The 13,365-nt window shown below is 39.6% G+C and overlaps 1 protein-coding gene across 7 annotated transcripts in view; it reads right to left on the reverse strand.

The window, feature by feature from the left end:
* Positions 1 to 6,448: 6,448 nt before the first annotated feature.
* The window catches only part of LOC139766508 (uncharacterized), a 1,237,960-nt gene continuing 1,231,043 nt past the window's right edge, over positions 6,449 to 13,365 (reverse strand). For all 7 annotated transcript variants that reach the window (XM_071695222.1, XM_071695230.1, XM_071695271.1 and 4 more), the window contains 2 exons: positions 11,190 to 11,382; positions 6,449 to 9,072 (listed from right to left, as the gene is read on the reverse strand). In XM_071695222.1, the coding sequence (XP_071551323.1) occupies positions 8,889 to 9,072; positions 11,190 to 11,382 (377 nt within the window). In that variant the 3' untranslated portion in view covers positions 6,449 to 8,888. The remainder of the gene's footprint in view (positions 9,073 to 11,189; positions 11,383 to 13,365) is intronic.

Genomic DNA, 13,365 nt, shown 5'->3' on the forward strand with positions numbered 1-13,365 from the left:
TACCCATTTTTGCTTTCCGAGATAATGTTCTCGACTTCCAAACATTCTTCAAGACCCCCAGAATTTTCGCCCCCTCCCCCACCCTATGATTCACTTCCGCTTCCATGGTTCCATCCGCTGCCAGAATCACTCCCAGATGTCTAAAACACTTCACTTTCTCCAGTTTTTCTCCATTCAAACTTACCTCCCAATTGACTTGACCCTCAACCCTACTGTACCTAATAACCTTGCTCGTATTCACATTTACTCTCAACTTTCTTCTTTCACACACTTTACCAAACTCAGTCACCAGCTTCTGCAGTTTCTCACATGAATCAGCCACCAGCGCTGTATCATCAGCGAACAACAACTGACTCACTTCCCAAGCTCTCTCATCCTCAACAGACTTCATACTTGCCCCTCTTTCCAAAACTCTTGCATACACCTCCCTAACAACCCCATCCATAAACAAATTAAACAACCATGGAGACATCACACACCCCTGCCGCAAACCTACATTCACTGAGAACCAATCACTTTCCTCTCTTCCTACACGTACACATGCCTTGCATCCTCGATAAAAACTTTTCACTGCTTCTAACAACTTGCCTTCCACACCATATATTCTTAATACCTTCCACAGAGCATCTCTATCAACTCCATCATATGCCTTCTCCAGATCCATAAATGCTACATACAAATCCATTTGCTTTTCTAAGTATTTCTCACATACAATCTTCAAAGCAAACACCTGATCCACACATCCTCTACCACTTCTGAAACCACACTGCTCTTCCCCAATCTGATGCTCTGTACATGCCTTCACCCTCTCAATCAATATCCTCCCATATAATTTACCAGGAATATTCAACAAACTTGTACCTCTGTAATTTGAGCACTCACTCTTATCCCCTTTGCCTTTGTTCAGTGGCACTATGCAAGCATTTCGCCAATCCTCAGGCACCTCACCATGACTCATACATACATTAAATAACCTTACCAACCAGTCAGCAATACAGTCACCCCCTTTTTTTTAATAAATTCCACTGCAGTACCATCCAAACCTGCTGCCTTGCCGGCTTTCATCTTCCGCAAAGCTTTTATTACCTGTTCGTTGTTTACCAAATCATTTTCCCTAACCCTCTCACTTTGCACACCACCTCGACCAAAACACCCTATATCTGCCACTCTATCATCAAAAACATTCAACAAACCTTCAAAATACTCACTCCATCTCCTTCTCATATCACCAATACTTATCACCTCCCCATTTGCTCCCTTGTCTTACGCACTTTATTTACCTCCTTCCAAAACATCTTTTTATTCTCCTTAAAATTTAATGATACTCTCTCACCCCAACTCTCATTTGCCCTCTTTTTCACCTCTTGCACCTTTCTCTTGACCTCCTTCCTCTTTCTTTTATATATATCTCCCACTCATTTGCATTTTTTCCCTGCAAAAATCGTCCAAATGCCTCTCTCTTTCACTAATAATCTTACTTCTTCATCCCACCACTCACTACCCTTTCTAATCAACCCACCTCCCACGCTTCTCATGCCACAGGCATCTGCGCAAGCCATCACTGCTTCCCTAAATACATCCCACTCCCCTTATCTCCTTTGTTCTCACCTTTTTCCATTCTGTACACAGTCTCTCCTGGTACTTCCTCACACAAGTCTCCTTCCCAAGCTCACTTACTCTCACCACTCTCTTCACCCCAACAGTCTTCTTTTCTGAAAACCCCTACAAATCGTCACCTTCGCCTCCACAAGATAATGACCAGACATCCCTCCAGTTGCACCTCTCAGCACATTAACATCCAAAAGTCTCTCTTTCGCGCGCCTATCAATTAACACGTAATCCAATAACGCTCTCTAGCCATCTCTCCTACTTACATACGTATACTTATGTATATCTTGCTTTCTAAACCAGGTATTCCCAATCACCAGTCCTTTTTCAGCACATAAATCTACAAGCTCTTCACCATTTCCATTTACAACACTGAACCCCCGATGTATACCAATTATTCCCTCAACTGCCACATTACTCACCTTTGCATTCAAATCACCCATCACTATGACCCGGTCTTGTGCATCAAAACCACTAACACACTCATTCAGCTGCTCCCAAAACACTTGCCTCTCATGATCTTTCTTCTCATGCCCAGGTGCATATGCACCAATAATCATCCATCTCCATCAAATTTCAGTTTTACCCATATCAATCTAGAATTTACTTTCTTACACTCTATCACGTACTCCCACCACTCCTGTTTCATGAGTAGTGCTACTCCTTCCCTTGCTCTTGTCCTCTCACTAACCCCTGACTTTACTCCCAAGACATTCCCAAACCACTCTTCCCCTTTACCCTTGAGCTTCGTTTCACTCAGAGCCAAAACATCCAGGTTCCTTTCCTCAAACATACTACCTATCTCTCCTTTTTTCTCATCTTGGTTACATCCACACACATTTAGACACCCCAATCTGAGCCTTCGAGGAGGATGAGCACTTCCCGCGTGACTTCTTCTGTTTCCCCTTTTAGAACGTTAAAATACAAGGAGGGTAGGGTTTCTAGCCCCCCGCTCCCGTCCCCTTTAGTCGCCTTCTACGACACGTGAGGAATGCGTGGGAAGTATTCTTTCTCCCCTTAGTCCCAGGGATATATATATTGGAAAGGATCACAGTTTTGCGCGTGATCAAGTATATTCCTATGAGTCCACGGGGAAAATGAAACACGATAAGTTCCGAAGTGCACTTTCGTGTAATAATCACATCATCAGGGGAAACACAAGAGGGAAATATAAGTCAGTTGATATACACCGAAGAGACGAAGCTAGGACGCCATTTGGTAAACATGCGATTGTCCAAGATATACAACGAGCGTTCATAAACTTATCATTTTAAAAATTCTATCAACAATAAAGTTATCTAATTTGTGTAGGCCATTACTATATTAAGATTATAATTCTTTGTGTATTTAACAATAGAAGATTCAATGATATTTCTCGAGGTAATAGAGTTAAGAGTTAATAAATGAGATTGCATTACTCCAGTTAATACAATGATCATAGTTTATTACGTGATTAAAGAAGGCATTTGTTTCTTGTCCCGTTCTTATACTATATTTATGTTGCTTAAGTCTAACAGAAAGATCCTTACCAGTCTGCCCAACATAGAATTTATCACAATTTCCACATGGCACTTTATAGATGCATCCAAGAGAATTTTCTGGTGAAGTCGTGATTAAGATAGTCTTTATAGTATTATTGTTGTTGAAGGCAATATTTACATAAAGGATTTAAGCAACATGGAAAGTAAAGTGAAATCATTATTAAAAGTGAGAACTAAAAGATTCTTGGTGTCAATGGGACGTAGGGCTCAACTCTATAAAATGATTTCTTTGCTAACTTAAGGGATTTTATCAATGAAAGATCTAGGGTACTTTAACTTAGATCCAATAGAATATATCCTCTCAAACTCATCATCAATAAACTCTGGACTGCAAATACGTAATGCCCTAAGGAACATAGATGAAATGATAATCTAATTCATGTTCAGATGAGTAATAATGGATATATGAGCATACATTGGTAGGTTTTCTGTATATGTTAAACTTAAACCTGTTTCCTTGCCTATGGATCATGCAATCTAAAAATGGTAACATACCATTATTTTCATTTTCTACAGTAAATTTGATGGAAGGTACTAAATTGTTAAGTAAGGGGAGAGATATTTGTAAATTTTCATTTGTTGGCCAAACACAAAGAACATCATATACATACCTAAACCAAATTGCATTAGAAGGTAAGATATCCTTTAGTAATTTTGTTTCAAAAAATTCCATATAAAGATTACTTAGTACAGGTGAAAGAGGGTTACCCATTGCCATACCAAATTCTTGAGCATAATAATCTCCATTGAATGGAAGTACACAGTCTTTTATACACAATTTTATCAGTTCAGTGGAAACAGACTTTGAAACAGGTAAATGAATATCATCCAAGACACCAAATAAGTATTCTAAAAGGTCATCAACTGGAACTTTAGTGAAAAGTGAGGAAATGTCAAAGCTAACTAGTTTGAAATCAAAATTAACATTGATATTGTTTAGAATGTTGACTAAATCTATATTGCTCATGATATTAGAATTTGATACCTTACCCACTAAAGGGCTCAATAAAGAAACTAACCATCTTGATGATTTATATGTGATGGAGCCTACTGAACTCACTATAGGTCTTGCTGGAAAATTCTGTATGTGCTTTGGTAAGTCCAAACATATATGGACTTACCAAAGATCATTCATTTTAAATGATGACACAACATACTCTAAACTTAGTAAAAATCCCTTAGAATCAGTTAATTCCCATTTCAATAATAAATGAAGTTGTTGTTGAAAGGTAATAGTTCTCTTATCAAAAGTTTGTCATATTTGTCCTCTTCATTGCCATATATGTATGGACTTATCAAACCACATAAACAGAATTTTCCAGCAAGACCTATAGTGAGTTCAGTAGGCTCCATCACATATGAATTGTCAAAATGGTTAGTTTCTTCATTAAGCCCTTTAGTGGGTAAGGTATCAAATTCTAATATCATGAACAATGTAGATTTAGTCAACAAGCTAAACAATATCAATGTTAATTTTGATTTCAAACTAGTTAACTTTGATATTTCCCCACTTTTCACTAAAGTTCCAGTTGATGACCTTATAGAATATTTATTTGATGTCTTGGATGATATTCATTTACCTGTTTCAAAGTCTGTTTTCACTGTACTGATAAAATTGTGTATAAAAGACTGTGTATTTCAATTCAATGGAGATTATTATGCTCAAGAATTTGGTATGGCAATGGGTAACCCTCTTTCACCTGTACTAAGTAATCTTTATATGGAATTTTTTGAAACAAAATTACTAAAGGATATCTCACCTTCTAATGCAATTTGGTTTAGGTATGTATATGATGTTCTTTGTGTTTGGCCAACAAATGAAGATTTACAAATATCTCTCTCCTTACTTAACAATTTAGTACCTTCCATGAAATTTACTGTAGAAAATGAAAATAATGGTATGTTATCATTTTTAGATTGCATGATCTATAGGCAAGGAAACAAGTTTAAGTTTAACATATACAGGAAACCTACCAATGTATGCTCATATATCCATTATTACTCATCTCAACATGAGTTAAATTATCATTTCAATCTATGTTCCTCAGGGCATTACGTATTTGCAGTCCAGAGTTTATTGATGATGAGTGTGAGAAGATATATCCTATTGGATCTAAGTTAAGGTACCCTAGATCTTTCATTGATAAAATCCCTTAAGTTAGCAAAGGAATCATTTTATAGAGTTGAGCCCAAACCTCTCATTGACACCAAGAATCTTTTAGTTCTCCCTTTTAATAATAATTTCACTTTACTTCCCATGTTGCTTAAATCATTTTTATGTAAATGTTGCCCTCAGCAACAATAATACTATAAAGAATATCTTAATCACGAATTCACCAGAAAATTCTCTTGGATGCATCTATAAAGTGCCATGTGGAAATTGATAAATTTCATGTTGGGCAGACTGGTAAGGATCTTTCTGTTACCTTAAGCAACATAAATATAGTGTAAGAACGGGACAAGAAACAAATGCCTTGTTTAATCACGTTAAAAACTATGATCATTGTATTAACTGGAGTAATGCCATCTCAGTTATTAACTCTATTACCACGAGAAATATCATTGAATCTTCTATTATTGAATACACAAAGAATGATAATCTTAATATTAGTGATGGTCTATACAAATTAGATAACTTTATTGTTGATAAAATTTTTAAAATGATTAGTTTATGAACGCTCTTTGTATGTCTTGGACAATCGGATGTTTACCAAATGGCGTCCTAGGTTCGTCTCTTCGATGTATATCAACTGACTTATATTTCTCTCTTGTGTCTCCCCTGATGTGATATTACACGAAAGTGCACTTGGGAATTTATCGTGTTTCATTTTCCCCGTGGACTCATAGGAATATTTATATATATATATATATATATATATATATATATATATATATATATATATATATATATATATATATATCAGTTTTGAAGCAAAAAAAAAAAAATACCCTGAACTATTACATGTAGTTTTTGATATTTTTCTCGGGATTTATTTGCGTCATAACTACAGTATAAGGAATATTTCATTTTTTGGTATTTTTCTCAGAGAACTAGATTTGCTGAAAAATCTCTAAATAATGGTTACCATTATTCATGCTGAAGAAGAATATAGTTGAAATACTCTCTGGCCGTCTTTATGTTATGTCATCGTTAATTTATCTTTATTCTAAAACTTTTTCTTATGATTCGCTTATTCGATTATTATTTGACGCAGAGAAGCGTTTGTTATATTTCTATTTTGAAGCAAAATTTATTGGTCTGGAACAGTGTTTTAGGGTAAGGAGAAAAGACAGGAAAATCTATGTAATTACTCACATTTATTGACATATTAGCAATTCAAATGCTGCCTTAAATCGTTTGGATTGATTCCAACATTCATTTTTTTTTTTTTTTACACTACATGTAACATTGTATAAGTAACCGACCTATTACAGAACAACCATAAGAGCATAGGTAGAAGATTCATCGTTATATACACTAAACATAATCTGGAAAACATGACTCAGCTATAGTGTTGTAAAGATTAGTTACCTTGCTTTCATATATATATATATATATATATATATGACACCACTCTCCACCTCCACAGACATGACGAAATATTGTTTAAACAAGTTCCATAGCTGGCTGCCAAGCTAGAGTCATTCACAAGGCTTCCCGTACAAAATCCTAAAGTTTTACAGTGGAATGCCCCTAGGTGTCAATTGTACCTACACTCCTCTTCAATCTCCGTCGCCACCTGCAGACCACGTAAAGCATGTAACACTTCATCATACTATTAGAACACTAGCTCACTCAACACATACTATCTGCATCCCCACAGAAATCCACTGTCACCCCTCTTAACCTCAGCCAGATACTAATCGAACCTGCAACCTCGTTATATGAACCTGAATAGTCAATTTCCCCTCAACCTCCAACCATAACAAAAAGCACATAGGACACACAACTGACATTCACTCGCAAGCTAGACGTCCTCCGGAACACATACCAGCACAAGTTTTGGAAAGAAATAAGAATCCCTAAGTAACATTCACAAGTAATTGATCCACACTACGCCCTACCTGCCCCATCATCTTGTCCAGTCCAGAGGCAAATATAACAGTTGTAAACCACACAAAACATAACAGTCGGAGCAATAGTCAAATACGTAGCGACCAGAGATAGTCAACACTTGTACAACAAAACGAAAATACTAATAATAAACCCTTACTGTGATGTGCTCGGCACTCATTTCTAGGCAAAAACATGAGACTCGTCCCACCCAAATAACTCCATAAGCACCTACTAACTCCCATGTAGAAATACAAAGCTTACCTCTGCTTCACACATCAATAATACATCTTCACAGATCTTCCCTCCCCCCTAAACACACCATGACACTAAAGAAACTTACACTTTCTCGTCTGTTTTCTGGACATTACCCGCCTCTGACGCCACAAACACCGATTCAACATATTAGAGGAACACTTAACACACACACACATGCATCTGTCCTACACTCGCCTCTCGCAGATATACACGAAAAATCAACACCATTCTTATGTTACCCTGTTCAGTGGATGTCCCTGGCTTCCTAAGCCCGCTGAGAATATATTATATATATATATATATATATATATATATATATATATATATATATATATATATATATATATATATATATTCCAATTCACCCATTCTTGTAAGCAAGTTCCCGAAGGGCACACACACATGGTGTAATCAACTAAACTACTTTACATAATTCTCGCATTTAGCAACACACACACATACCACCGGCAGGGAAGGACGCCTTCGACACTGGTGTTCCTAGATGCACTACTGACCAGACAGACGCACACATGATGATATACACTGGACACTTGTGGTCAGTGATACACCACACACGACCCCTGCACTCGACCGTGTTGACTGTACTGCAAGACGGAGCGGCTGCATTATACCTTGTCCCAGAGAACGCCAGTTCATTAATCACAGTTTCTAAAAGTTCACTAATTCATTTTGAAAGTTGGGAATGTAATTACTTAATTATCGAGTCAAAGGAAGCAGATGTATCAAGACACCTCCCCGAAAGCAGCGATGTCTTTGGCCGAAATATCTTGCTAATTGCTAATCAGCCGATGCCAGCATTTAGTTATTTGTATAATGAGCGTGATGTCTACAAGGCCTCAATCTCTCTGCTCCAAGACACGCGCAGCTCACCTGACAATACTCTAGTACCTATGGACGACCCCATACCAAGCCAAAATCTACGGCACTACACAGGATCTACTGGAATCTTTACAACACTGAAGGTCAGTTGTTAACGACAGGCACAGGACAGCTTTTTGGCAGCTGTGTTAATATAAATGTTGGTACCACCTAACCCAAGTGCCTATTATACTTCCAGACTTTACAGCTCTCTACATTTTGCAAAATAAATATACAGATCATTTTTTACAGTATAATTTCAAGCACTTGAAGTCTAACCTAATCTTAAACATTATGTAGCTGACGAATATACATCTCATCCAGTAATAAGGGTACAGTAACATATAACATAAGGGTCAGGTATGTACCTTTGATAAACTACAGGTAAGACACAGTCGTTTAACCCGTTATGGGCCACGGAACACAGGTCTAATTCCTCTATCAACTGTAGGTAAACCCCCTTTAGTGTGGAATCAGGGACCAAAAGAAAGAGAGGATCATATTCAACTTAATTATTTCCCTCCTGCCCTGCGGGGTTTCTGAGAGCGTTAGGGGGAGGGTTCACAGGAGTAGACGGTGCGGTAGAATTTCTGTGTCACAGTCTGGTACACCTGTCTGACAGACGTGCAGCTCTTCCAACCCCAGGCGCCGCAGTGGGTCTGTACTCTCTGTGGCACGGCCTTCTTGTAGCTCCTCGTGTATGCCACCTGCTTGGGCACGTACTTGCACTTTCTGAAAGGTGGATCACGTGTCATGAGTGGAGAAGTGCTATATATATATATATATATATATATATATATATATATATATATATATATATTCTTTCTTTTAAACTATTCGCCATTTCCCGCGTTAGCGAGGTAGCGCTAAGAACAGAGGACTGGGCCTTTTTTGGAATATCCTCAACTGGCCCCCTCTGTTCCTTCTTTTGGAAAATTTAAAAAAAAAAAAACGAGAGGGGAGGATTTCCAGCCCCCCGCTCCCTCCCCTTTTAGTCGCCTTCTACGACACGCAGGGAATACGTGGGAAGTATTCTTAATCCCCTATCCCCAGGGATAATATATATATATATATATATATATATATATATATATATATATATAGGTCGATATGGAAGACCGCGTGTGGAATGATACACTCCAAGAGGAGGCGATGGCTCTTAAAAGTACACCAGCTGGGGATGACAGACGATAGAATACATGAGCTGGCGAAAGACAGCTGTTAGAATACACCAGCTGGGGTAGGAGAGTTGTTAGAATTCGCAGGGTTGGGTTTGTTGATTGTTGAAATGTCAGCTGTAATGTGACATCTGCAGCAGCAAACCAACTGTGCAGCTGGGTGACATCCATCACAGAACACCAGCTGCTCTGGAATGACAGATGTTGGAATACACCAACTGAGATGGGATTAGATATGTCAAGATACACCAGCTGGGATGAAATGACAGGGTGTTGAAATCTCCTAATTAGGGTAAGGATAGAAGCTGCTGTACTGCATGAAGTGGGATAGAAGACCATTCTATAAATACATCAGTGAGTCAGATGGCATGTGTTAGATACCATAGTTGGCGTGTGATAGAATACAGCAGCTGGCATGTGTTAGAATACAAGTGTTAGAATACAGTAGCTTGGAGTAATGGGATTATACCCTCTGGGGTTGGAAGCTCGAAGGATAGGTCACTTATACTTACTCGGTGTGAAATGTAGGACAAGTGATAAACCACACCCATATCTGGGGGTGTTATGTGGTGGGGGGTGGTGGATAAGCAACTGAATTATACCTCGTGGTATGAGAGTTACAGATTACCAGCAGATAACACATTATACTACTATGAGTGAGACGACCAGAAGGTGGTATTGGTTCGAGTCTTAACTGGAGGGACAGATAAGATTATATCAACAGAGGAGGAAAGTTTCGGAAAAGATAAGTTGTAACCTCTCAGACGTGAAGCAGAACAAGTCGTGGATCATCCCGACTGAGCTGATAGGTAGGACGACCAGTTAAATCATATCCTTTTAATAGGATTGAGACTTCATCAGGAGATGCGACAGAGAGTTGTAAAAGAATGCACTTGTTAACGAAGAGATACACCAGGAAATGACCAGCTGTGGTGGGTACAGAGGCTGCGAGAACCTTCTCCCTAGGGACGAAGAATAATTGAATCATCAGATCATAATCGTCTTTAAAACTAAACAGGTACTGGAAGACATTCACACAGGAGTGAAGGTGAGCTAGGTATACGCAAACACACAGTGCTGAAACACATGCCTTCACACATCTGTAATAATTTAGACCAACCTAATATTTCTCTTCAGACAAAGGTCTATGAACGAGAGGAAAACACAAATACAGATGAAATGGCCTGTGCTTTGAGCATGATGTTATGGCCTTTGATCAGGATGATGATAACCTTAATCACAACACTCGAGTCTGATGGCCAGGCATTTGACACGAACCTTAAGAAACAGGACGAAGGCCTTCCCATCTTACACGAGGGTCGTAAGGTTCTGTTCAAGGCTCGTAGTTGTCTGTTTAAGAGAGGTTAGATGGAGGGAGAGATACCAACGTACAAATTTAGTGGAGAGAGAGAGAGAGAGAGAGAGAGAGAGAGAGAGAGAGAGAGAGAGAGAGAGAGAGAGAGAGAGAGAGGATGACATCATTTCGCTTCCAAGTTTCGTGATCGCCACTTTAACTCGACGCCCAGGATGTGTAAGGTGTGGGTGCCGGTGTGTGTGTGTGTGTGTGTGTGTGTGTGTGTGTGTGTGTGTGTGTGTGTGAAGGTGAGGGAAGCACCTCGCTAGTCCCTCACGGAGTCTCACGAATACCTGGCAAAGCGTCCGTCAACTCACCTGATGGTACACCAGAGGCCTGAGTAACCTTCGGGACACGTGCACACTCCCGGGCTGGTGCACGTGCCTCCGTTGCTGCAAGGTGGGTCACACTTGGGCAAGGTGCAGGATGGCCCGGTGTAGCCATGCCCACACCTGCAGCGCTCCACGCCCACGCAGGCGCCACCCACGCCACAGCCACGCGAGCACAGAACTGTGGAATAGAGTCACTTCGTTGTAGAAATGTCAGAAATATAAGTGTGTTGCTCTTTCTAATATGCACAAGGGTCTAATGTTGCGTCCATGTTTGGGGGAATGGACGTGTTTCATATCATATGTAGGGGAGTAGTCATTTGCTGCACAAATCTTGATAAGTATTATATTAGAGAAGAGGTACTGTTACGAACTCAATACTTGTTGGGGCAAGGTCGCCAGTAACATATATATGTTACAAATACTATACTGATCCTTGTCTTGCAAGGACGTTACAGATTTGTTGTTTCACAACGGGATAACCAGCATTACATTAAATCTACTTATAATGAAGAAGAATTGAAGTGTAAAAAGATAAGCGCATAAATCAGGCATGAATCATTTACGTTAACACTGAACATGAGTTAACACAGAACTGAACATGAGTTAACATTAAACATGGGTTAACACTGAACATGGGTTAACACTGAACTTGAGTTAACATTTGTACATGAGTTAACTTTCCACATAAGATTTCAAGCTAGGAGATCTCTTTCCTTTCTGACAGTTCTTCGATAACATTACACCGATAATTATAACAGGCTTACAGCACAGTACTCGGGTAACGGGCTTACATGCTTACAGCAGGGGAGACCACTTACTTCGCTGGGCTAGAGAGAGAGAGAGAGCTAAGCGGGTGTCATGGGTATTTATTACAAAGACGAGTCTCCGCCCTGCTAGCTGTAACACCACCCTTGATTGGCTATGGGACTAAGAGCACTTGTGATTGGTTGGGGTATTCTAGCGACGCACATTCTGGGCAACTCACACTCCTCTTGATTGACAGCTCAAGGACAAATGACCCTCTGGCTTCAAAATTACATTATTAAGCCTAATGCATGGTGGGAACAGAAGCTCCGAGCCATTCTCAGAGGAAGACATCTTTATACACAAGGACACGCACACGTTATATACACGAACATGTGGGCACACGCGCACACGTTCGTAACAGTACGCTTTCATACTTTCCATAAGTGATACATTTTGTGTCACATATCCAGAAAAGTGATGTCTAAAGTGTCACACTTTTGAAAAAGAAGCATGCTTTCTTCCACACATTTAGGGAAATCATAATCTTGCTCTCACACTTCTGTAAAACATTGTAAATTCAGTGCAACATGTGTAAAATAGACTTGATATTCTTTCAATCGCAGATGTGAATTGTGATGTTATATCCCAAGAATGTGGACACATTCTACCTCATGTATGTGGAAATGTACATGATGCTTTCCGTATACGTGAGAAACCACATGGTGATTTCTCATGCAGTTGGAGAATGCTATGTTGTGTGTCACGCACGGTAGGGAGCGGAATATGATGTGTCACGCATGTTTAATGTTGTATCCTATGTATCTTGCATGTGAAGAGCGCCATAATGTAAAATATGTATGTGAAGAGCAGTCGTATGTAATGTATCCTTCATGTGAGGGAAGGACACGCTCTGCGTCAAGCACAGGGGCAATCGTCCGTTGTGTCACGCCCGCGAGACAGTGTGTGGCTTGGCATGTTGTGTGTGGCAGACGTCTCGGAAGTAGTATGTACAAAGTATGTTGGAGGAGCGAAGGGTAGGTACGGAGTGATGTGCTTCAGATACTCACACATAAGGAAAGTAATATACTGAGTGGCTGGCACACATTCAGGGAGTGCTATGCTGTATCAAACGTACAGGGAGTATCATGCTACCTCAGGTGTATAGAGAAAGGGATTCCTCAGTGTTACACTTGTGTAGAATGATAAGTTGTGTCTGACATGCAGATATCGTACGCCAGGCGTGTTAAGAACGGTATACCTTGTGTCAGATACTGAGAGCTGACGTTTGCCAGACATATGGAAAACTAGTGCAGGTGGAAAGTGGTATGCTGTATGCCAGGTGTTTGGAAAGTCTCATGTTAGATGTAAACCAAGGTGAGGGTTCATAGCGTGTACCACAATAGCTTGCAGAGCT

Source organism: Panulirus ornatus, chromosome 4, assembly GCF_036320965.1.
Source record: "Panulirus ornatus isolate Po-2019 chromosome 4, ASM3632096v1, whole genome shotgun sequence".
Lineage (NCBI taxonomy): Eukaryota > Metazoa > Arthropoda > Malacostraca > Decapoda > Palinuridae > Panulirus > Panulirus ornatus.